Below are 23633 nucleotides of genomic sequence, written 5' to 3'. Positions count from 1 at the left end.
CAGCAGTTGTGCGTTCTTGCAGGCAGTTCACCGCGGAGGGAACACGGGCCAGTAGGGCCTGCGGCCCTGGCCCTGGCCCTGGCCCTTCTTCTTTAGGGATTCCGGCATTCGGGCCACCGGGGGCCGGGGCAGCCTCAAGTACACCTTCATGGAGTCGTAGATGAACCACTGCAGGGCGGTCAGCGTGCCGATCATGACGATGCGCGCGAACAGGCCCTTCCACACGCCCACGAAGCCCAGTGCCCGCAGCACTCCCAAGGCCGTGCTGCCCTTCTCCTTGTTCAGCACGGACACCACCGAGTCGGCCGGGTGCGACACGATGGCGCAGAAGATGCCGGCGATGTAGCCGGCCACGAAGGTGACGCCCAGCTGCTCGGCTTTGGTGCACTGGCTCTGCGGCTTGGGGACCACGTACTTGTAGAGCGCCTCCACCGTGCGCTCGAAGCAGGCGAACTTCATCATGGTGTAGGGCACCTGCCGCAGCCACAGCGGCGCCACGCCCTTGTAGAAGGCCCGCAGGCCCTCCTCGGCGAACATGCGCGGCGCCGCGGCCCGCAGGGTGCGCGCATAGCCCGGCTGCGTCTGCACGCGGACTTTGGCCGCCTCCATCGGGGCCAGGGCGACGTCGGCGAAGAACTCGGCGCTGGCCGACGCGGCCAGGTACAGGCCGGTCCTCCACAGGTAGGCCCGCTCCTCGCCCAGGAGCTCCGCGTAGCGGATCTTGAAGGCCTCGTAGAGGCCGAACTTGAAGAGGCCCTGCATGGAGTAGCCGAAGAAGGTGGGCGCCCAGCCCCTGGCCAGGCCGCGAACCCCGTCCTCCTGCACCGTCACCCGGAAGCCGCTCACGATGCTCTTGTACTTGTGGGGGTCCACCTGCATGCGGCACTTGACCAGGTCCAGGGGCACGATGGCCGTGTGCGTCAGCCCGCAGCTCACCATCCCGCCCAGGCCGCACAGCAGCAGGTACTTGGGCGAACCGTACTGGCAGCTGTACGCCTCCACGGCCAGCGCCGCCCACGGCCGGGCCGGGCCACCGTGGGCACCGTTCATGGCCACTCTGCGTGCGGGCAGGCACTGCCCTCCGGAAAGGGGCCTTCTAAGGTACTGCCACCGGTATTGGATGCCCCAGCGCCGGCCAGCAGGAGCATGTGCGCATGCGTCGTGAGCTCGCCCTCCCCGCCGCCCACCCAACGGTCCAGAGGGGCCGAGCCCGATTCTCCCCGCTCACCTAGTGCTCCCCTGCGCATGCGCGCTCTGCGGGCGCACTGCGCAACCTCGGCTGGTAGCATCGCCCCTCCCGCATACCTTTAGGCGAAAGAGCTGTGCTAACCATCCCTAACCCCCACCCCGGCTGCTCCTCAGTGCTGCCATCTCTAAACCTTACCTGGGGAGGTGGTTAAGCTTCCAGGGTCCACCTGGCTTCGGTCCAGTTCACTGCCTAGTCCTCCACAAAGATGCTAACAAGGTAAATTAAGAAGTGCAAACATGTGTAGACACACGAATAAGCGAGTAAGTAGATGAGGAGATGGGCGAGGGGGCGAGGCATAGCTGCATTGAGAGACCTTCCTAGAGTTCTCACGCAAGCATTCCTGCCAGGATAATGGTCGTCCATGGCAACAGAGTGTTCGACAGAGGGAATGGACAGATAGCCAGGAACCTGGTGCCCACTGCCATGGCTTTCTGCTTTACCTGTCTTATCTCTCAGACAGAATGACATCCCCTTGCCCCCCGCCTCCCCATCACACTCCACTTTAGGCTCTCTCCAAGAGGATAATGGTGGCTCTGGGAGCATGGAGACGCCCGCTAACTTGGAGGGATGGTACAAACTGAAACTCTGGTTCTCTGCTAAACCCTGAAGCCAGTAAATGTGATACATCGATCCATAGACCTTCGTCTGTTGGAGATCTTAAAACATCACATAGATGATCTGTATGAAATACCAGAAATGGAATCGACAGACAAACTGAAATATCAGGCTATACTTATATTGCTGAAAATAGGTGATGGAACTTTATTGCTTGTTAAGTTTATGAATTCTTCACGTTATATATTAGTCATATGTAATGAGTTGACCTTTCCTGCCTTATCGAAGTTTGAGATGAGGCCTGTTAAAAATCGGTCAATCTGAGCAACAAGTTTAAGTAAATAAAAGAAATTCCCATTTTGTGGGAATCTGAACATTTATTTCTTCCTTGAAAAAATTGCCCGCGTCCAATGATTATTATACTGATGGCTACAATGATGCACTGTAAAATGCCTTTCCAATGTAAGATTTTCTCTTGATTGCTCTTTCCAGTTCACAAGTTAAGCCCGAGCCACTTTTCAGTTTAAACGTGCAACACGCAATCTCTGTGAATGGAACTGTTTACATCTCTATCCATCGCATTCAAGTTGTACCGATCTCTAAATTCATCCATAGCAAATCAAGAATTAAATGATTATGGACTAAATAGTTTGCAAACAAAACAATATATAGGGCCAGCCAATGGAGAATATATAATAGACACTACCTTATAATTTCTACCATTAGAGTTAGAACCTTGTGCCCTAGAAATGTATTCTGGCTACAGTACCTTGTTTGCTTAGTGCCCAGAAATTTTTGACATGAATTTTCATATGTCCCCTGAATGTTGACAATCACTTGACCTGCTTTTAATCTAGTAGTTCACATCATTATAGAACGACTATCCTACAAAGCAGGGTCTGCATCTTTATTTGTGGGGTCTGGAGATGAGACACTTTCCCATTCTAAAGCAGTCTGATTTCCTACACCGTTACTTTTCACTCTATCCAGGGATGGATGTGGAGCTGAAACAAATTCTGCTGTGTTCATATTGCTAGTAGTAAGCTTAGCTGTAGCAGCACTCGCAAAAAGACTTGTACCCATCAAAGTCAAGCGTTCAACCAAAGAAGTCTCTTCTGATTCATTAATTTTTAAAAAGGAATCTAATTTTGAAATTGTCTGTAAGACTCGAAACAGACTGCCATCCAGTCAATTCTGACTCATAGCAACCAGGTAGAACTCATAGAACCACCCCTGTGGGTTTCAGAGACTGTAAATCTTTTTACGGGAGTAGACAGCCTGTGTTAGTCTGGGTACTTTAGAGAAACAATCCACAGAAATTCATATGTATAAGAGAGAGTTTTATATAAAGGGTAAGTGCACACCAAGAAAACATCCCAACCCAGGGCTGCCCAAGCCCACAAGTCCAACATTAACCCATATGTCCGACAGTAATCCACAAAGTCCTCCTCCATCTCACAAAACACATGCAATGATGCCGACGGCAGGAGGAAAGCCCAATCAGTGAACTTGTAAGCATCTCAGCACTGGGAGGGGTCTCCACACGGCTGCTCCAGCACCCAGGGCTGCATCGGTGTAGGTCCATGTGGCTTCTCCTCAGGGATGCCTTGCAGGAAGTGAGCCTTGCCAGCTGAAGCAGGGAACTGGCTAAGGCAGCTGCACCCTGGTCCGACCATCAGAAAGCAAGAGACCCGAGAACTCAAAAGGCAAGGCTCACCAAGCCATTTATCTCTCTGCCTTTCAATTAACCCCACATGTGTTCATCGGCCAGGTTGGCACAATTAACTTTAACTTTCTCAGCAGCCTCATCTTTCTCTCAAAAAACTACTGGTGATTTTGAACTGCTGATCTTGAGGATCACAGCCCAATATGTAACAACTACACAACCAGGCAGCTCTAGAAACTCACAAATTCTTTTCTTTTTATCTACTGTGAGCTTTCAATTTCTACTCATTAGCTGTTGCCAGTTTATTTTGCCAGGATATAAAATTATGTCACTTTAAGTATTTTGATTTTACCACAATAAATAAATTTGAATGATCAAAAATAAGTGAAATGTATAAAACAAGTAAAATTTGTAACATAAAACCTAGAATTTGGTTTACATTCGAATTTGTACATCAACAAAATTTTATATGCAAAACTCAGTGAGAGATGTAGTTTTATTTGGAATATGTACTTTTGCTCTTTAGGATGGATAGTCTAAAAAATAATACTTGATAACGAATGAGTGTTTTTCATTTTGAAATATTACCTGACCACTTTTTGCCCTTTGATGCCACTAATTGGCAGTTCAGAAATTCTTTGCCTTGTCAGGTGATGTTTGCTGGCGTGTCCTTTGCCGAGCTTCTCGAGTGTTTCTCGTTTTGAACTATTACCTAACAACTAACCTGAACGTTTCGCCCTTTGATGCTGTACATTTGCAGTTGATTGGACCACAGCTCACACCCACCGAGGCGGCGAGCAGTCACAAAGAACGTGGTCTAGACACAGGGTCTGCTCGCTCTGAAGATGCGGCTGGTTCACAGATGACCAAGGGCACTGTCCGTCTGTCATGTGATTGCAGTGTCACTGGCTTGTTCTGATGTAGTCAATGAGAGAGAACCGGAAGGGAGGTTATACCCAACTGGTCAACATGAAAAGAAAATAGAATAGTTGTCGTCAACAAAATTGATAAAGTATACATTTTTGTTATCTTGTGGAATTGTTCAATACCATATTCGGAGATACGTACATAGCTGATGTCACACTAGTACCATTTCTAAATAAGCAAGTTAGTTTTAAGAGTAATAACAATATCAATTAATTTAAGCCCGAGTTATTTTCTCAGCTTTTAAGACGCAGCGTGAACGTAAGCAAGTAAGTTCATCTTCCTTTACCAACTCCAATATTCTCCTATTTTGAATTTTCTATCATTAAAGTCTGGAGAGAATAGTTTAAGATGATTATGTGGTATGTTATTTTAAAAGCATATGAAAGATATGTAAGTTACGGCTTAATAACGCTGTTACGTAAAAGAAGTACACGAAGTATATACATACAGTCAGGGAAGATATTAAAAGCAATAATTTTAAGTTGTAAGGAACTTAAGGGGAAAGAGAACTCTTCATGTATAAAGCGCTGTTGTCAGAGTCCCTAGGTGGTGCGCAAGCAGTTAAGAGCTTGAGGAGTCACCAGATGGGTGGCGGGTGAGCGGCCTGGAGGTGCCTTGGAAGACAGGGCTGGTCCTGCTTCTGCAAGGTCTTGAAACGTCTGCATCCTGGGGGGCACCCACCACAAGGTGGGATCCACCCAACAGTAACTAACAGCCTGTGTCAGACCCTCTGGTGGAGTAGGAAAAGTCACACAGCCTTGGCCAAAATCAATTCAGAGTTTCTCTTTTTCTAGCCCTGTGACCTTAGGCAAATTATTTAACCTCTTTCTGGGTTTCATTTACTCTTCAAAAATTAGGGTTAGTGATAGCTACCTTTTAGGGGGCTTGTAAGGATTACATGCGTTAGTGTGCTTCAGGTACCTAGCCCAGTGCCAGGTACATTAATAAGCACTGCATGAATGTCAGCTGTCACTCACTCTCCTTTCCTGGTCGTCGGTCCTTCCTCCTCGCAGAACTCTTTCCTCTCCACTCCAATGGATGGTTACCCATTTAACTCGGTTGCTGCTGACTTTGATGATGTAGGGCAGGGACTGAGGAAATCATTCCTGGCAGCAACATGCATTTCTTTGCCAGTGCCCCAGGATGTGTCAAAGCAGAAACTAAGGAGGAGAGAGATTGCTCACCTGTCACAGAGGGACAGGACAACCCAGCCGCCGCCTTCCTTTTCCAAACAGGTTCTTTAAGCCCAGTGCTTCACGCAGTTGAAGGCAGCCAGGGAAAATCATCATCCAGGTTTGCCCTGGACTTCAGCTTTAACGCAGAAACGTGTTTACGCTCCTCGGCATCAGAGCTGTACCCATGGCCTCCAGCACTGGCAGCATGCTATCGCTTAAGCACCACAGGCCTGGAAGCAGGCGTAGCAGGGTCCAAACCTGGCTCATCCCACTTCTAGCTATAAAACTTGGAAAAGTTATCTAATTATATCAGACATCAGGTTTACTCATCTACAAAATGTATCATTGTTCGTTCCTGAGTTTTAATGGGCTTCGTATTGTTAAAGGATAGCGGTGCTTGCAATGTAATCAGCCCACTGGATGAAGGTGGGTCCTATTCTTCCTTCCTTATGCTTACTAGGGGCTCTCCTTATCTCTGGGGTACCAACTCACTGCCACTGAATCCGTGCCAACTCATAGTGACCCGACAGGACAAGTAGAACTGGCCCTGTGGGTTTCTGGAGCTGTAATGCTTTAAGGGGCTAGAGAGCCTCATCTTGCTTCCCTGGAGCAGCTGGTGGTGTAGAACTGCTTGCCTTGGAGTTAGCAGCCCAACAAGTTACCCACACCACCACCAGGGTTCCTCTCTGGGCTACCATGCCTCTAAATATTCTAGAAACCTAGTTTCAAGGACAGGAAGGTGGCGTTTGGGCAGTAGAGGGCACTGTTGCCACTGTCCCAACGCATTCTAGCCTTTGCCCACCCCATTGTAATAAAGCTTTATTTAGTAAACCACTGATGAAAGATGGCCACATTCTAAGCCACACTTGGTTCCAACTTACCGAAATGTTTCCCACATGCCCGCAATAATGTTAAGGGTGTATCTGGGCCACTTTAAATCTTGTGCATTTGATTTATAATCCTTCCCACTCCAGGAGGTTTTTGAGGTACCAGGGGGTCAAATGTTTATTCTTAGGAAATTTCAAACCCAATCAACTAATTATTCTGATGAACTGTGTACTCCCCACCACCACCCCCTTTTGGCTTGAGCAGACTGGAAACAATGACAGGCATTCAGCTCAGATTTATTTGTAAAACTCTGACAGATTGGGGATTATGGGGCCCTTAAACTGTCTCTCAAAATAAATATTTATCAGATTTATCTGGCAAGTGCAAAAGGAAAAAGCAGCAATCCCCAAACGTATTAAACTAACAAAGTCTAACTATATTTAAAGGGAATGTGGGAGGTGATAGTCTCTCTATATGCTTAGAAGAAAACTTTCATAATGAAGCTGTCTGCCTTTTGTTTACTCAGGGAATTATTTGTGCCAAAGCACCTACTATATCTGGTAGTAATTGTTGATCTGAGGTAGGACCCAGGGGAGAAGAAGGACATAAACCAAATAAATATTTTTAAAATTAAATTTCCAGCGTTCTTAACAGCACTAAATGTCCAAAGGGCTCCATTCCTCAAGAGCCGCGTGCATAACCAACCCAGGCCCTCTGGTGGCGGCGTCTCAGGTAACGCTGATGGATTGTGGATCACAGGCCGGAGGTACATAGTGACATCATTTTTTTTTCTTTCAGTTTTCACAGTATTTTACTGGCAGTTTATACCTGGGGGGGGGGGGGATTTTCCCATAAAAATATCAACTTCTTTCAAGATTCGAACTGCGAGCGAGCTCTGTTTTAGACTTCTCCAATGGGCGTTGTTAGGTTTCACCCTAAGAACTGACTCAGCTCCCTCTGCGTAACAACGCTGCCCTGCCTGCACCACCCTCACGACCGCGATGGTCAGCCCTTGGTTGCGGCCACTGTGCTCATAATCCAGCTCCTGAAGGTCTTCCTCTTTTTCCAAAGACATCACTCCATGAATTGGTCTCTCCTGATCACCTGGGCCAAGTGTATAAGGTGAAGTGTCTGCTCACTTCTCAGGAGCACTCTAAAAGGCCGTATTTCCTCCCAGACGGATGTCTGTTCTTTTGGCAGTCCGCAGGACTCAACATTCCTCACCAACATCACAATTCAACAACCCACTGCCATCAAGTCCACTCCGAGTGACCCCGATGGGTTTCCGAGACTCATTGTTGACAGGAGTAGTAGAAAGCCCCGTCTTTCTACCGCAGGGACTGCCAACCATGCTGATCGCAGCCCAACGTGTGGCCACCATCCCACCAAAATTAGAACACATCAATTCGTCTCCATGCTTCCTTGCTCCTTATCCAGCGTTCACATGGACGAGGCAAGTGACTGTCACAAGGATTGGGCCAGGTGCACCTTCGACTTCAAAGTGGAGGTCTTGGGCAGCAGATTTTCCCAGGACAATACACTGTCTGGTTTCTTGATGCTACTTCCAAAGGGGTTGACTATGATGATGAGGGATTGTGCCACCTAGACACTCCCGGGCAGGGCTAGGGGCACAGACCAACCCATCAATCAGGCCACCGTTCGATGACACCGCCTCAGGGATTGTGGCCTTTTGGATAATAGAGACCGAACAAAGTCAAAGTCTCGTTGGCTCTTCGCCTTCCTCCAGCGCCGGATCTTTTATCTGGCACGCCAATCTCCTGTTGCATCGCCTGCCGATTCCAGGAGCTGTCAGCGGACTACCGATTGTAGACTCATTCGTATCCACTCTGCATTTGCCAGCCTTCGCCCCTGCTGTCTCTGCTTCGTCACCCTGCTTCCTGTTCATCAGCTTCCACGAGTCAGGAGAAGCCTGGGTTGAACCGGACTGGACTGACTTATTTCTACAACTGTATCGTAGAAAAATCTAAATCTCTTTCACTGTGCAAACTCATACAAATTTGGTTTCTCTAGAGAACCCAGCCTAGCACAACATGGACCCAAGTACAACACAAAATCCTTGATAGTTTTCTTCTTTTCACTGTTTATCATCATATTGCTTATCCGTCCAGCCGTGAGGATTTCTATTTTTAAATCGTTTTGTTGACATATAGTTCACACATCATACAATTCAGTGGTTACACATCTTGAAGAGTTGTACAGCTATCACACAATCATTTTAGAACATTTTCTTTATCTTGTACTCATTGTTAGTTACCCATTTCTATGCAACCTCCCCTAAGAAATTATGAATCCACTTAATGGTCTCTATAGCTTTACCTATCCTGGATTTCATATACCATACATACTTGAGTACAAGCCAAGCTGAATATCAGCTGAGGCACCCAGTTTTACCACAAAAACTACATTAAAAGTGTGCTGAAAAACTCAGCAAATACATGAGTATATACGGTAACTTGCTTTCTTTGCACCGAGTTGTATCCCAGACGGCTGTAGTCTTCTGTCTTTACCAATAAATGTTTGAGTCCTCTAGGCTTTCAATAAACAAAGTTGTATCATCTGCATATCTAGTCCTTCGCCTCGTTCTTCATATAGCTCAGCTTTTCAAATTCTTTGCTCAGCAGTTTAAGTATGATGAAAGGATATGACCCTGACACATACCTTTCCTAATTTTAAACTGATTTACAGCATTCCCTGGCTCTGTTCAAACAACTACTTCTTGGTCTATGTATAGGTGTTGCATGAACACAATTAAGTGTTCTGGAATTCCCAGTCTTCAAAATATTATCCATAGTTTGTTATGATCCACATAGTCAATGCTTTTGCTTATTCAACTATTAAGGGTATGGGTGTCGGGGTGTGTGTGTGTGTGTGTGTGTGTGTGTGGTGAACTCAAGGGACCAAAGCTGACGCCCTCAATCCTGCTCTGTCAAGAGAGGTCCTGTACACTGCATGTGAGCTCCCTGGCTTGCTAAGCCCTTGTATGGGGTTTGGGGAAGGTTGGGGAAGCCAGGCTGGTTTACTGTGTACAGGACAGAGGAGGTACTTTTGAGCCTGGCCAAAGAGGGCAACAGGATCCGCTCCTATCTTCAATATTTCCTGAATATCTGTTCTGTGCTAGGCCGAAAGGGAAGTAAGATAGTGACAGAGCTTATCGTGATAGAGCTGGCCAAAATCAAGAGAGAGAGGCAGGTGAGGCTGGGTGCTGTGTAGGGCAAAGGCGAGATCAATTTACCTCCTGTGGGTAGGGCACAGCACAGGAGGTTCTAGAGAGAAAAGAAGTGCTTAGGCGGCTTTCAAAGCCGTTACTAGAGGACATGTCATCTACATCCTCTCTTCTGCCTCCCCTGCAAAATCCTCAATTACGCTTTCATTGCTCACTAGAGAAAGCCCGGAGGAGGCGGAAACAGCTGATATCTGGGTTATAGCTGCTGGGAGAAAGTTGTTATAAGCGGCGCTGGGTGGGGGTGGGGGGAGTCCTTCTCCACTCTTGTGTGCTACCCACAAGGAAACTTTACAACGCATGCAATATTTAATGATTATAAATGATACCCCCATGCACCACACAGTACCAGGCTCTTTAAAATGGATATGAATTAAAGAGCATTGCTAGCAAGCATGTTAACAGAAGGGAATGGGGAATTACCCAAGGCAGGAAAAGGGGTCATATCTTAAGTTGGGAGCTAGATCTGATCGCCATCAGCTCGTTTGTGCTTAACTTATCAAACCAGTGATTCCTCAGCAAGTGCACCTGGTTCTTTCTTTTACAAGCGAGTGCTAGGTCAGGTGTGGGGAGCAGGGGCCCACTTCCTGACTTCCAGTTTTCCACTTTTATCCTGTTGCCCTTTTAAAACATACTCACACACACACCATTTAAAAGCAGCGGCCTCAAAAGCAATCAGCCACCAACCCAAAGAAACAAAAACGAAACGATCACTTTGCCCGAATAGCAGGAGGGCAACGAATCAGGCTCTGTTGGAATTTACCTACACTAAATTGGGACTTTGGGGGTAACAGAGATGGTGCTTCACTCCCCGTGCCTCTCTCTGAGATTTGTTTACTGTGTACACCCTGGGGTTTCTGCATCTTATGTCTACTGATTAGAAAGATATATGGTTGTTTATTAATGCTCTCAAAGCACTATGCAAATTCACATCACCTTGGGTATATTTTGCCCCTAAAGCTACGAAGCAAATATGGAAGCGTTTTGTAGTTAACAAGTCTAAAATATGTTAATTTAAGTGCTCTGCTTTTAGTAGAATTCCCCTTTAAATCATTTATGAGAAAATGAGGAGCGCTTGGGTGGCCAAGCATGAAATGTAAATGAGGTTTATTTATTTATTTATTTTTGTTTCCTAGACATTTGTTATTTGATGTCACCTGGTGTTCATATTTCAATTTGGTATTGCCGAAAATGACCTTACACGTTTCTGTACCATGAAACATTGCAGCTTATGGCCCAGATTTTTTAAAGGCAGTGTTGAAACTATACTTTTTAAGTACCATTTTTATGTTCGTCCAGGTAGACTAGAGGAACAAATCCATAGAAACTCATATGTGTATGAGAGAGCTTTATATTAGGGGTAATTGTACATCAAGAAAGCATCCCAACCCAGTCCAGTCTAAGCCCCTAAGTCTGATATTAGCCCATAAGTCTGATACCAATCTATAAAATCCTCTTCAGACTTACGAAACACATGCAATGACGCTGAATGCAGGATGATCACAAGCCAGTGGGTGGGAAGTCTTGTGGATCCAGTGGCATCGTAAGCATCTCAATGCTGGTAAGGTCTCCACGTGGCTTCTCCAGGTCCAGGGTTCTGGCTTCATCAGGGGAGGTGCATGTGGCTTCTCCTCAGGGATGTCTCCCAGGGAGTGAGCCAGAAAGAGAAAAAATCCCACCACCTCCCCTCCGCAAGTAGGAAAAAAATAGGATTTCCCAGAATCCTCAGGAGAAGGCCATGCCCACACGGAGGCCTCATTGGCTATGACCCTGACAGGCTAGATTCCACCCCTTCTCTCTTAATCCTCTCAAGTTCCAAATTGACACCAGATTATGTAGCGACCACAAATTTCCAGTGGCACAGGGAAAAATTAGACATTTTGAAGAGTGAAGTCAGAAAAAGGGCTGCACTGCCCTTTATCTCTAGTAGAAAACCCCCCACAATATATAAATAGTATCTATTAGAGCAAAGCAGAGATACACCTCTAAAAATCCACACTCAGTGCCATCGAGTGGATTCTGACTCAAGCGAGCCTATAAGGCAGGGTAGAACTGGAACTGTTTCTGCAAGTGGACAGCCCTGACATCCGTCAGACACCCCAAGAACCTCTTAAAAGGATATAATATTATTAGAAAAATTCCTGAAGAGCCAACCAATGCCAGAAACATATAAAAGTATTTCTATCCTCTTTTAAGTTTAGGCTTTTTTTTTTTTAAGAAAAGAGAGAAGAAAATAAACTTTGTCACCCTTTTCAGCTTTCCAGTGTTTAATGAGCTTCTTGTGGGAGGATGGCAACCACTTCCTGTTTGAGCCAGTGAGAAGTGCCAAGTGCAGCTATCAGAGGCTCGGAAAAGCAAGGCAGACACTAGAGCAGGGTTTACATTCGTTCCACCACCAGAAAGAGACTTTCTACGAAAGGACAATTAAAAACCCTACTTGGGCTAACCATATTAACCACAATGACCTCCGTAAAAACGATGAACATAATAAGCTTCTCAATTCAAGTGTTCCCTGCCACCCAGCCCTATGGGGCAGAGGAGATCTGCCCAGGTGGGTCTCTGAAACTGCCCTCTTTATGTGTGTGTATAAGGCCTCCTCGTTCTCCGCGGAGCAGCGGGAGGTTTCGAACTGCTGACCTTGTGGTTAGCAGCCCAGTGCATTAACCACTAACCACCAGGGCTTCTCATTGTGGTGATGCCACTCCTTAAATTTGTGTTTAAAGGCTCAGATTATCACACATTTCTAGCAAATTTATACCAAACAACAACAAAAAGCAAATTAATAGAGTAGCTGTGGGTAAAACTCTTAAGTTGATGCCAGCTTTTCAAAGCATCCCACGAGTTGGTCTGGTGCAGATTGTAGAGCGATCTAAACCTAGGGCAAAGTTAGGTGGTGATCCCAGTGAGGACCAGCATTTGAAGTACACGCTCAAGGAGCAGCGATGGCGCAGTGGTTTAAGCTCTGGGCGGCTAGAACCTGCCAGCCGCTCCGCGCGCAGGTGAGGCTTCACGGACAATCCCAGCCTCGAAAAGACCAGGGGACAGTAGTCCTCCAGCCCTTCGGTGTCACGATGAGTCTCAACTAGCTTGATGGGACTCGCGAGTGGATTCTGGTCCCGGACTGAGGCTGGGGAGGAGAAAGCCCCACCTGTCTCCTGCAGGGCGGCCGGTGGGACCACTGATCGGGGCTGAGCAGCCCGGCGCAAACCCCGCCGCGCCACTTTGGGAAGGGAACAGTAAGAGTAATAATCTTTCGGAAATGCATCTCTATGTTCGCAAGACCCGCTGCCACGCAGGCGATCGTGACGCCTGACCCCGTAAGAGGGAGGTTTTCCGAGAGAAATGTGTGCGGTGAACCCCCGCCCCGGCCTGCAGCAAGCACACCTCGCCCACCGCGCGCGCACAGGCTGGAGCGAGCCTAGGAATGGGCACCTCCACGCGCGCGAACAGCCAGCACGCGGCCGGCCCTTCCTGAGAACATTCTGGAAGCGTCTGCAGGCTCGGCCGCTTCCCCGGGGAAGCGAAACCTGATTCAGCGGGGGCCGCCCCGTGGGGCGGAGACAATGGTTTTCCCCTGGAAGGTTCTCCAATTGCAATGGCCTGACTGAGAACTACATGACTCGGGAGCCTTAAGTCCGCCGACCGTTGGAAATCACTCCGCCAGTTTTTGAAGTTGAAAAACAACAAAACCCACCTCTGGGGAGGCGGGAATAAGAGTTTGCAAATGAATCCCCCCACGCTTCAACCCACTTCTATGACATCCAGGTGATAGTGCTGCGTGAAGAATGTGGTGAACCCGATCCCTTTGCCCCTAATTGCAACCCCAAGGCACAGACTCGGGGCTTTTCCACATTTTGCACCCTGCAAAAAAGGAGGGGAAAATGCAAGCGCGTCCGTAGTTCCGGGACATAGTGCGCAGCCACTTTGCTACAAGTGTATCCACTGTCCCGCACCGAGGCCTTATGGGGCTCCGCTCCTCCCAGCTTCACTTGCTCGGCGGCTCTTGGACGAGGCGGAGGCTCTACCAAGCTGGCCGACAAGATGCTGCGCACCCCCAAGTGTTCCCGCTGCCGGAACCATGGCTTCCTGGTGCCCGTCAAGGGCCACGCGGGCAAATGCCGCTGGAAGCACTGCACCTGCGAGAAGTGCTGCTTGATCAGCGAGCGCCAGAAGATCATGGCCGCGCAGAAGGTGCTCCACAGACAGGGGTCCGAGGACGAGGAGCTGGCCCCGGGCGCCCAGGGGCCTGAGCTGGCCACTCCAGCAGTGGCCTCGGCCGCCTTCGGGGGCCCAAGCCTGGGCCCGCTGCCACCCACTGCGTCTGCAGCCCCGGAGCCCCGAGCCCACGACCCCCAGTGTTACGCCGAGAGGCCGCTGCACGGGCTCAGCCCGGGCCCCAGCGCCTTCCACCCGGTGGTGGTGAGCGGCCGCAACCACGTGGGGCCGAGCGAAGGCGCGGCGGCCGCCGTGTCCACGGCTATGGGCCCCGCGCTGGAGGCGGAGGCCGCGGGCAGCGGAGGCCCCGGCCGTCTGGAGGTGCGCAGGCCTCTGCGGCCAGTGCCCAGCCAGCCGTTCCCCGACTTCGGTAAGATACCCACGCCCGCCGGGCCTTTGCTGTCCTTCTGGGGGGTACCCTCTCTGCACCCTTACAGTGGCAGCCCGGGCCTGCGGGGTCGGGAAGGGGTGGCGGTGGGGACAAAGCTTTCCACGGGTAACTGTAGCTGGAGAAGCCCTTTTCTGACTGGTTTGAATGCCTTTTTGCCCAAAGGGAAGCCGTGCGGCTGAAAACAATTGAGGGGTCCCGGGTGCTTTTCACATGTAACTAGGTTTTGCTTCTCCGTCTTGGAAGAGAACATGGCTCCCACGCCACGATGCAGCGGCTTCCTCCTCCCTCACGCCTCCGTGGGCTTGCGCACCAGGGTTTGCGCACCCCCTCCCCCTAGGAGTTGGCGGGGCTCAATTTATACTGCGCCTACTGCGCCTGCGCATCCTTTCCTACCGGATAGGCTGGAGGCTCCTCCCAGAGGACCGCCCCTCTGGGGCGCTCTTGTCCAATGAGCCTGCACACTCCTTCCCGCTCTTTTCCTGGGGACTTTTTCATAACTGGGCTCCGCCCTCCAGGCTTCCTTGCAGGTGGCGCCTGCGGGCCTTTTCCCGTGTACTGGTGGCTCCTCCCAGGGGGCGTCCCCTTAGAACAGCCCTATCCCAAAGCGCATGTGCGCATCTTCCCGCCCTTTTTCTGGGTTTGGAGGGGAATGCCGCGGTTTTTGGCGCAGTCGGAAAGGAGGTGGTTGGTTTGTTGAGTTGCTGCCTCTTGCTCCCTCCACCTTGCGCATGAATTCTATTGCTTACTTAATTGCTTTTTTTAGGAGTGAAAACACAGTTCCAATTTACGTATAGATCTGAAGCTTAAATGAAAACAAGTTTTTTTGGTGGTGGGGGACGTGCAACCTAAACAGACCTGAATTAGGCTAGGTGGTAGGTTGCTCACTGTGCCCCTTACACAGGCTGCTTGCCTCTCTAAGTCTCCCCTCCGTGAGAGGATTGGCCAGGATCCTCATGGAACACCAGTTCTGCCTTCTGAGATATTCTAGAACAATCTGGGTCCTGAGGGAGCAGCTTTTTAATGGGGCAGACCAACCGGAAGCAGCGGTTCTAGGAGGACACAGTGCCTTTCTGTGTGGACCCTTAGCAAACAGACACCTGGCTTTTGTCCAGATGTTCCTTTGTGCCACAAGGGGACTGGGGGTGAGGGAGAACCACATTTATGCACTCAGGGAGCTTGTTCTAGTAGGAGGGACAGCCACACAGAGCAACAGACAACGCTGTCATAATTGGCGCTCTAATGGAACTCTAAAGGCAGAGGCGGACTTCTGGGAGGAGCCCTGGGATTGGGAGTTGGGCTACTAATTGCAAGGTCAGCGGTTCGAAATCACCCGACACTTCAGAAGAAAGACGAAGCTTTCTACTCCAGTTAAGAGTCTCAGATCCACAGAGCGGTCAGTTCTACCCCGTCCAACAGGGTAGCATTTTGAGTCCAAGAATGGACTCCTGGGCAGTGAGAGAGCTTAAAGGAGGCATGTTGAGGGGACCGTGTCTGCCAAGACTGGACGGGTTGGAGATAAGATCCAGGTTATGGTCCGTGGTGAAGCTGAGTGGACGCCAGAACCAGACCACATTGGGCTTTCCAGGCCAGGCTGGGGACTCTTCTAACAGCAGCGAGATGTGGTTGAAGGTTTAAAAAACAGTGAGGCAATGGGCAACATTGGGGAGCAGTCAGGGTGACAGTTGAAGGGTGTGATGAAGAATAAGTTGATGTCATTGAGCTGTACAGGGGAAGACAGGACAGACGCTGTGTCGTTCGTTACCTTTGTAGACATCGCAAGAAAATATGAGAGAAAGCCCATTTTTTCTCAAAGGCTAGGCAAAGGAGTCACCACTGAGGAAGTTCTTTGCAAATGGCTCCGAGGGATTCTTTCTGCCGCTCTGCCCTGCTCCGTGTGTTCACCATCCTCCCTCACGCTCCTCTCCTGCAGGGCACCCACTGAGCGGGAACCCGGAAGGGGGTGTGGTGCGGCCTGAGTACCTGGAGAGAGACCCTTCCAAGCTGTACCCTGGCATGCGCCCCTACCATCCGTTCCCGATGGGCTACCAGGATGTTCCCCCAACTCCAGGAATCCCTCTGCAGCGAGGCTTCCGGCATATTCCTTGCAACGGCCACCCCGGAGGAGCCCCGGTGAGTCCCCTCCCTGCCTCCTTGATTGATTTTCAGCCCCAGCCCTGGTGGGAAGGGGGGGTGGGGCAGGGCTGTCACTGGTGAGGCGGTGAGCTGAGGAAACCAGACATGTGGCAGCCCCGTGTGTGCAGAGTAGAACTGCGGCTTCCCTGACTCATCGCCAGACCCCCCCTCTCACGGGGCTGCAGGGTGGGTTTGAACCATCAACTTTGAGTTTTGCAGCCGAACACAAACTGCGTGCGACCCAGGGCCCTGCTGATGCTGGAAGAAGCCGGTGACCAGAGAGACCGGCCCCCACCTGGGCCTACATGGTTTAAGGCAGGACCCCTGCCCCAGCCCACAGGTGTGGCCCGTGCCAGGGGGCCGAGAGCTGAGCGTCTCCCCTGGGCATCTTGAGAGGGGCTACTTGGTAGGGACCAAGATTAGAAGATGAGAGGTTGATGTGCACATAATGCCGAGTCATCCCCCACAGAGTGGAGCCAGTCCTATGGGGCTCCTGCTGAGCCCTGGTGGGCCAGGCCCACGGCCCCGCCTGGGTCCCTCCCCTTGCTTCAGCCCTAGCAAGGCCCCTGCCGCTGGTTTCCGATGTTAGGCTTTAGCTACGTCGCTTCCCACTGGTTCACCCAGGAAAGTAGGGGGCCCTCGGGTTTGGGGTTGGCAGGGTGCCTGCTGAGTCCTGTGAGCCTTCAGTGCCCTTGTCTTTACTCCGCTCCAGGGTGGAGCAGGCAGACACAGAAAGACGTGTGCAGTGACGCAGAACTGGTGCGTGATGCGCTATGGCTAGCTGTGCCCCTCTTGCGCCCTAACACCAGTGCCCCAAGGGCGTCTCCTGCAGAGGCTGAGCACATAGTGGCCCTTCTCTGGTGCCTGCCCTGCCTGAAATCTGGGTGCTGCCTTTCTCTGCCTGACCACCCCATTGCCTGAAATCTGTGGGTGCTGCCTTTCTCCACCTGGCCACCCTGTGGCAGCCTGGGGCAAGCGCAGCGCCTCCAGCCTCCTCCACACAAAGAGAGGCGCTGGCCAGGTGGAGCCCATGCCGTCTGCTCTCACGGAAGCCTGGCGCCTGGCGTCCAGGGCTGGGCTCTGATTGACGGGCCCGCCAGACGGCCTTTGTTAGGAGTGTGATCTCAGGCGCTGTATCTGGGCCCGAGCTGCCACCACGGGCCTCCAGCAGGAGCTGTGATCCAGGGAGAGAATTGGCCGAGCAGCTTGGAATTAAAATGCTAATAATTGCCCACCCCCTCAGTGTCTGGACAGAGGAGCCGGCGTTTGTCAGACTCTCGAGTCCAAGAATGACTTTGGTTCTTGTCCCACTGCCGCCGCCCAAGCAAGGGCCGAGATACTCTCCCGAGACAGCGCCGGCCTTCCTCCGTCCTGGCCCGCCCTCCTCACCGAGAGCCGGTCAGGAGTGGGACAGACCTGGGGCCAAGCCTGCTTCCATTGGTGACTCGCCTGGCGACCCCACTCAGGTTCTTAAGACCTGCAAGGCGGTGGAGAAGTCCACCTAGGGCTTTGGAGTTGATGGACACTGTCGGGGTAGCATTGGACTGCTAACTGCGAGGACAGCTGTTCAAACCCACCGGCTACTTGGCTGGAGAAAGAAGAGGCAATCTGCTCCCCCTTAAAGTGTGGTCTCCGAAACCCTCTACGAGGTCACTCACTGAAGCAGCAACGAGTGGACAGGGGTGGGTTTTAATGGGTGTAGAAAGCCGAGCGCGCTCTGGCACACGAACACTCACTGCCATCGAGTGGTTCCCGGCTCAGACCCTGTCGGACCGGGCAGAACTGGCCCTGGGGGACCCCAGACTGGAGCTCTTTGTCGGACTAGAAAGGAGCCCTAGTGGTTTCAAACTGCTGACCTTGTGGTTCATAGCCCAGCATGTGACCCCTACCCACTAGGCCCCCTTTCTTCCCCTGCCTGTGACCTAATGCGGTTAAGGAATGCTGGGCTACATAAGGACACATTTTGGCATGCTCAGAGCGCACCCCTTTAAAAAATCACTTTATTGGGGGCTCTGACAGCTCTTCTAACAATCCACACGAGCACACGTGCACGTTGTTGCCATCGTCATTGCCACACGTCTTTCTGCTGGAGCTCTTGGTATCTATCCACGCCTCTTTTCCCCTCCCGCCCCACCCCCACCCTCGTGGCCCCGTGATAAATTTAAAATTATTTTCATATCTTACACTGTCTGCGGTCTCCCTTCACCCGCAATTCTGTTCATCCCCTGTGTTGATCATTCTAATTGGTTCCCCCCTCCTCTCCCCAACTTCCCCCACCGCCTGGTGTCACCACTCTGTCCCTGGGATAACCCATTCCTGTCCCCGAGGGGTTTATCTGACCTGGATTCCGTGTGTCCTGAGCTGTTATCTGTACCAGTGGACATGCTCCAGTCTAGCCAGAACTGAAAGGCAGGACTTCTGGGGTCATGATAGGGGGGGGTGAGGAGGCCTCGAAGAACCAGAGGAATAGTGTGTGCTTCATCGGTGCTCTACTGCACCCTGGTTGACTCACCCTCCCTTGTGACCCTTCTGTGAAGGGTCTCCCATTGTCTATAGATGGGTTTGGGGGTCTCTGCTCTGACCCCCTCATTCTCATACATAAAGTTTTTAACGTGCTCTTGTGTAACAACATGGAGCGGCATGCAGGGCTTCTCAAACTCCCGTGACTAAGGATATTTCCTTCCCAGAGCATAGCTTGCTACATCTAGTATTTGTTACTGTTTCTTCATTATTACTGCACTCACTGTATCCCTCAGTTGTATAACGGACACCCCTCCAAACCCTCCTGGTTCAACCTTGGGGTCTGGTATGAGGTAGCTCTCTCTACCGGGAGGAACGGAAACTGCTTTCCCGAGGGCAGGCTGCTGACTTCTGGACTGGCCACCTTAGGAGAGGGCCCCAGAAGGCCCCTGTCCACTCATCCCCGTGCCAGGAAACCGCAGAGCAGACTTTGGGCTGTGGCGTCAGGCATTTCCCTGCCTGAGCCTAGTTTTCCTCCGTGCAGCCAGGGCTGTGCCAATAGAGCTCACCTCACAGGGCTCCGAGGCTCGCTCGAACCTGGCAGCATCCTAAACACAGCTTGTCACACGCCACACAGCACCTGCAGGTGCCTGCATGCTGGCCGTGGCTTCTCTGAGGCGTGCCCATAGTCCTTGCCTTCTGACCTGTGCCTGGGTGCTTTGGGCCACAGGTGGCTCCACCCCATTGGGGATGCATCTCCCCTCATTCAGGAGAGGAGGAGACAACGTGACCGGCTGTCTGGGCTCACACGCCCCCTCTGGCCCCTCCGCTGTGCCCTGCAGGTGCCGGAACCAGTGGGAGACTTCCCGGCCAACTACTACCCTGCGGCCCCACCGCCACCGCCACCGCCGCAGCCCCAGTTCCTCCCCCCAGGCTTCCTCTCAGGGATCCACTTCCTGCCGCCGCTGCCACCGCCGCCGCCGCCACCACCATTCGCACTGACCGTTCTGTCTGATACCAACGGGGCAGCTGCTGGTAAGTGGGCCCCAGTCTTCCAGACAGCCGGGGAAGCCAGGAGGACTCCCTGGAGGAGGAGGAGCCTGATCTGAAGTTTGTGTAGTGGAGGAAGGTGGAGAACAGGATTTCAAGGGCCACGGAGGAAGCTCTTTCCTAGCCTCCCCCCACCCCCACCCCCATGAGCAACCCCCTGATGGAGGTGGTTTCCCATTGGGGGGCTGCTCAGAGGGGAGCCCAGGGCCTCACCATGGGGAAGCAGCCAGGTGGAGCAGCTTTGGCCCGGTGTGGCCTCCTGCCCTAGTTCACTCTGGGGACCCTGTCATCAGGGGCTGTGCCACTGATACACCATGTCCCCTGGACCCGTCTTCTCACTGTGAAGGTCACTCCACCCAGGGTCATTGTGAGGTAGGTCCACGGAGACCGTGTGTGAGGTTTGAGGGCCCTTGTAGTTTTACAAGCTCTAGAATATGTATTCCCTCCCAGCCCTACCCCGGGGCTCCTGCAGTTAGAAAGGGCTGGTGGGTAGCGCTAAGACTGGTGGCTGCAGCCCCTCCAGCTAATGGGCCGAGGCACCCAGCCTGGCAGAGACAGACGGACAGGCAGGGCCCCTTGCAGCAGGAGTTGCAGGGCTCAGAGCAGGAGCTGTTGTGGGACTGAGGGCGGGGCCGGCAGGCCTCTTCCTCCTCCGCCAGCTTCCAGTGAGTGACAGCCCCCGAGGTGATGGCCATCGTAGGAGCCTGCTCCTGGAGGCTGGTGTCATGTCTGCACACCTGGAGGGCGCTCCTTTACACCCACGGCCAGGCTCCTTTACTCCCACCGTCCCTTGTTAGACTGTCTGGGAGCCTGCAGGGGCCCTTCCCCTCTGACAGCAGGCCGTGATGAGAGTCGGCCCTGGAGAGGTTCAGTGTCCCTGCCCCTACCTTGGTCCCCTACACTTAACCTGTGACACCTTTCTCCTTACAGCTGGGTGGGCTGTCCTGGCAGACGTGAGGAGGGCTCTGGCTTTGGAGCAGGATGGGTGGGGTTCGAGGCCAGGTTCCCATGCTTCCTCCCACGGAACCCCAGGGCTTCCTTAGCAGCCAAAGGACTCTGCGGGGAAAGTAACGTCAATAGGTGCAGCACCTGTTGGCCACGTACTTGGGGCAGGTCCTGTGCTGGGGGCTTGCCCCTGGATCCTCACAGCCCCAAGATTCTGACAGCCCGCTGGCGTTCTCAGTATCCACACTTTGCAGGCGAGGAGCGGACTAGAAGGAACTTTGCCGCGGTCACAGCTCGTGAGCAGGGGCGCCTGGATGGTAGGCCCACTGCCAGCCACATCGCCACTCTTTGAGTAGGGGCAGGCGAAGTGTGCATCCTTTCGAGGGTTGCCCAGGGGACGGGAGGTGATGTGCCTGCCCTCACCTCACCCTGAGGAGCAGGTGGTGCAGGGATGCCCTCCGAGTTTTACAGATGCGGTCCCTGGAGGCAAAGCCACAAGTCTGACTCCTGACTGAGCTCTTGCCACTGCCCCGGGCAGTGCTTCCTCCTGGTAGCCAGCACCCCGCTCTGCGATGCTTCCAGGACCCCTGCACCGGTGGGGCCGTCTGTTCTGGTCTGGACATGGGCCCAGAGCTCAGAGACCACCACTGGCCACACGGTGGTGTGGGGGTGAGGTTCCTCTCCCAGACCCGTGCTGGGCTCTCCAGGAGAGAGCGAGCGAGCCAGCAGGCAGCAGTGTTCTGGACACAGTGTTGGGGGTTGGCAGGACCTTGACTGGCAGAGGGGCACCTGCTCGAGAGTCTGGCCCTCTGCCTTCACAGATGCCACTCAAAGGCGAGAACCACCCTGAGATAAACGAGCCTGCTGCCACCTCCCACTGCCTCCTGAGGAGGAGACTGAGACTCAGGGTGGTGCAGGGACTTCAAGCCCACCAGTGGTCAGTGGCCAGTCTCCAGGTGACGCCAGCCGCCACATGCTTGGCTGTGAAATAAAAGGCCGGGGTTTGAAGTCTGCATGGGTGCCGTGGAAGAGAGGGCTGGCAGTCTCCCTCCAGCCATGAGCACGAGGGCACAGTCCTGTCGTCAGAATTGACACAGTGGGGACTGGCCGCTGGTGCTCGGGCGCCAGCCTTGCCCGGCTCAACGGGGCCGGCCTGTCCACTGAGGAAGCTGGAAGGAGTGTGGTGCTCGGGCGCCAGCCTTGCCCGGCTCAACGGGGCCGGCCTGTCCACTGAGGAAGCTGGAAGGAGTGTGCCACCTGCTAGGCCCTCGTTCCCCGAGAAGCACCTAGATGGGCAGTGGAGAGGGTCGTACGTGGCCTCCTGAAGCGCACTGGCCCCGGAGCCCCAAGGTCGGGATGCGACTGGTGCCTCTGTCCACCCCCTGCACCTCGGGCAGTCGTGATGTGGCCTGACTGAGGGCCGGCTGCCGGTCACGGTGCTGTCTCCCTCAGCGGGCCAGCGGGGCTGCTGGAGTCCATGTAACGTGGCGGCCAGCGAGAGAATGCCTGTGCGGCCCAGCAGGCCGTGTGCTCACCTTGCGCCTCAGTCAGCCTCTCCCTTCCCTTCACAGAAAACCAGGACGGAGAGGCGCCCGGGGTGCCCAGCGCCCCCTTTCCTCAGGAGCAGACCGACTGAGAGCAGACCCGGCCCAGGGCCCAGGGGGACGGCGGTGGTTCTTCCCGTCTGCATGGGGGGCTGGTTGGGGACAAGGGGTGTGTTTGTTAGGACCAATAGGTATCAGGTTAGGACAGATTCTTGTTTTGAGATAGGAGAGGGCAGAGTGGTCGTTGAGGAGGTAGACTATCCAGATCTGTTAAGCGGGGCGGGGCTGTTACAACAGAGCTCGCGTTCAGGAATGAATTTAAGGGCCCCTGAGTGCTGCGTGGGTAACCCCCACAGGTGGTCTTTGGTTTCCAGCTGGACAGCCAGCTGCCGCCTTGCCTGCCTCCCAGCAGAGGCGGCACAGTGCGGGGCTGGGCGGCCTGTGAGCAGCAGGGCAAAGGTGCTGGCAGCAGGTTCTGCAGTGCCCTCCTGAACGCCACCCCCCCTAAGAGTTTGAGCAGTTTTAAGCATCGTTGCTAGTTACATAGTCTCGTTAAGTTCGGCTTAGAGGTTTTTATAGTGATCACTAGTTTAGGGACGTGTTTGTTAGCAGTGACCCAGTTCTCAGAAAAGGACGGTGTCCAGTGTTACCCGTGATGCCCACGGCGCTTCTCTGGGCCCGCCGACTTGAAATAAATGCCCACTGCAACTCCTGTGGCCTGTCCGCTCTCTGAAGCCTGCGGTGGGCCGCCTGGGACAGGGGCCTGGGTGGGGAGTTGGGGGCCTGGGGGTCCACCTGCCAGCCTACCTCTACTACACACTTGGGTCAGCCTGGCCAGCAGCTTCCCTGCTGACTACACACAGCTTTCTGGGCATCTTCCCTCCTAAGTCCTGTCCATGGTGCCACAAGGCATGGCTTTGACAGGCAGCTCATGCCCCTCCTGCAGCTCTGGCATCCTGGGCTTGGTCTTGGTCACTTCTATTTTCAAAAGTAATCCTGCATTTTCTGGGTCCAGGGCACGCACTCACAGGCTGCACCTTGGGGAGAATGGGGTCTAGTGGGAGGCCGGCCGGGGGATCTGTGCTGAACCAGGTGGGGGGCTAGGGGTGGCCGGGAAGGCTTCCTGGAGGAGTCATCCCAACTGGTTTAAGGGGCCAGGAGGAGAGGGTGAGGAGGAAGATGGCACCACAGTAGCGGGGCAGGTGACAGGGCTGACTTTGAGAAATGCCATAACCTTTACGTCCGTGCAGGTCA

General features: G+C 52.9%; 2 protein-coding genes across 2 annotated transcripts; one reads left to right on the top strand and one right to left on the bottom strand.

Moving 5' to 3' along the window:
• Positions 1–27: 27 nt before the first annotated feature.
• LOC101655625 (phosphate carrier protein, mitochondrial-like) lies at positions 28–1050 on the bottom strand. The gene has a single exon (XM_045291753.1). The coding sequence runs from the start codon at positions 1048–1050 to the stop codon at positions 28–30; it is 1023 nt and encodes a 340-aa protein (XP_045147688.1).
• Positions 1051–12583: 11533 nt separating this feature from the next.
• On the top strand, positions 12584–23091 carry DMRTB1 (DMRT like family B with proline rich C-terminal 1). Its single transcript, XM_045291752.1, has 5 exons — positions 12584–12640; positions 13554–14226; positions 16178–16377; positions 19683–19875; positions 22407–23091. The coding sequence occupies exons 1-5, from the start codon at positions 12584–12586 to the stop codon at positions 22469–22471; spliced, it is 1188 nt and encodes a 395-aa protein (XP_045147687.1). The 3' UTR covers positions 22472–23091.
• The last annotated feature ends 542 nt before the right edge of the window (positions 23092–23633 follow it).

Source organism: Echinops telfairi, unplaced genomic scaffold (genome assembly GCF_000313985.2).
Source record: "Echinops telfairi isolate 266 unplaced genomic scaffold, ASM31398v2 ScPeMD7_443;HRSCAF=831, whole genome shotgun sequence".
NCBI classification, from domain to species: Eukaryota; Metazoa; Chordata; class Mammalia; order Afrosoricida; family Tenrecidae; genus Echinops; species Echinops telfairi.
The sequence above is the reverse complement of the archived record's forward strand: the minus strand, read 5'-3'. Positions and strand labels throughout refer to the sequence as shown.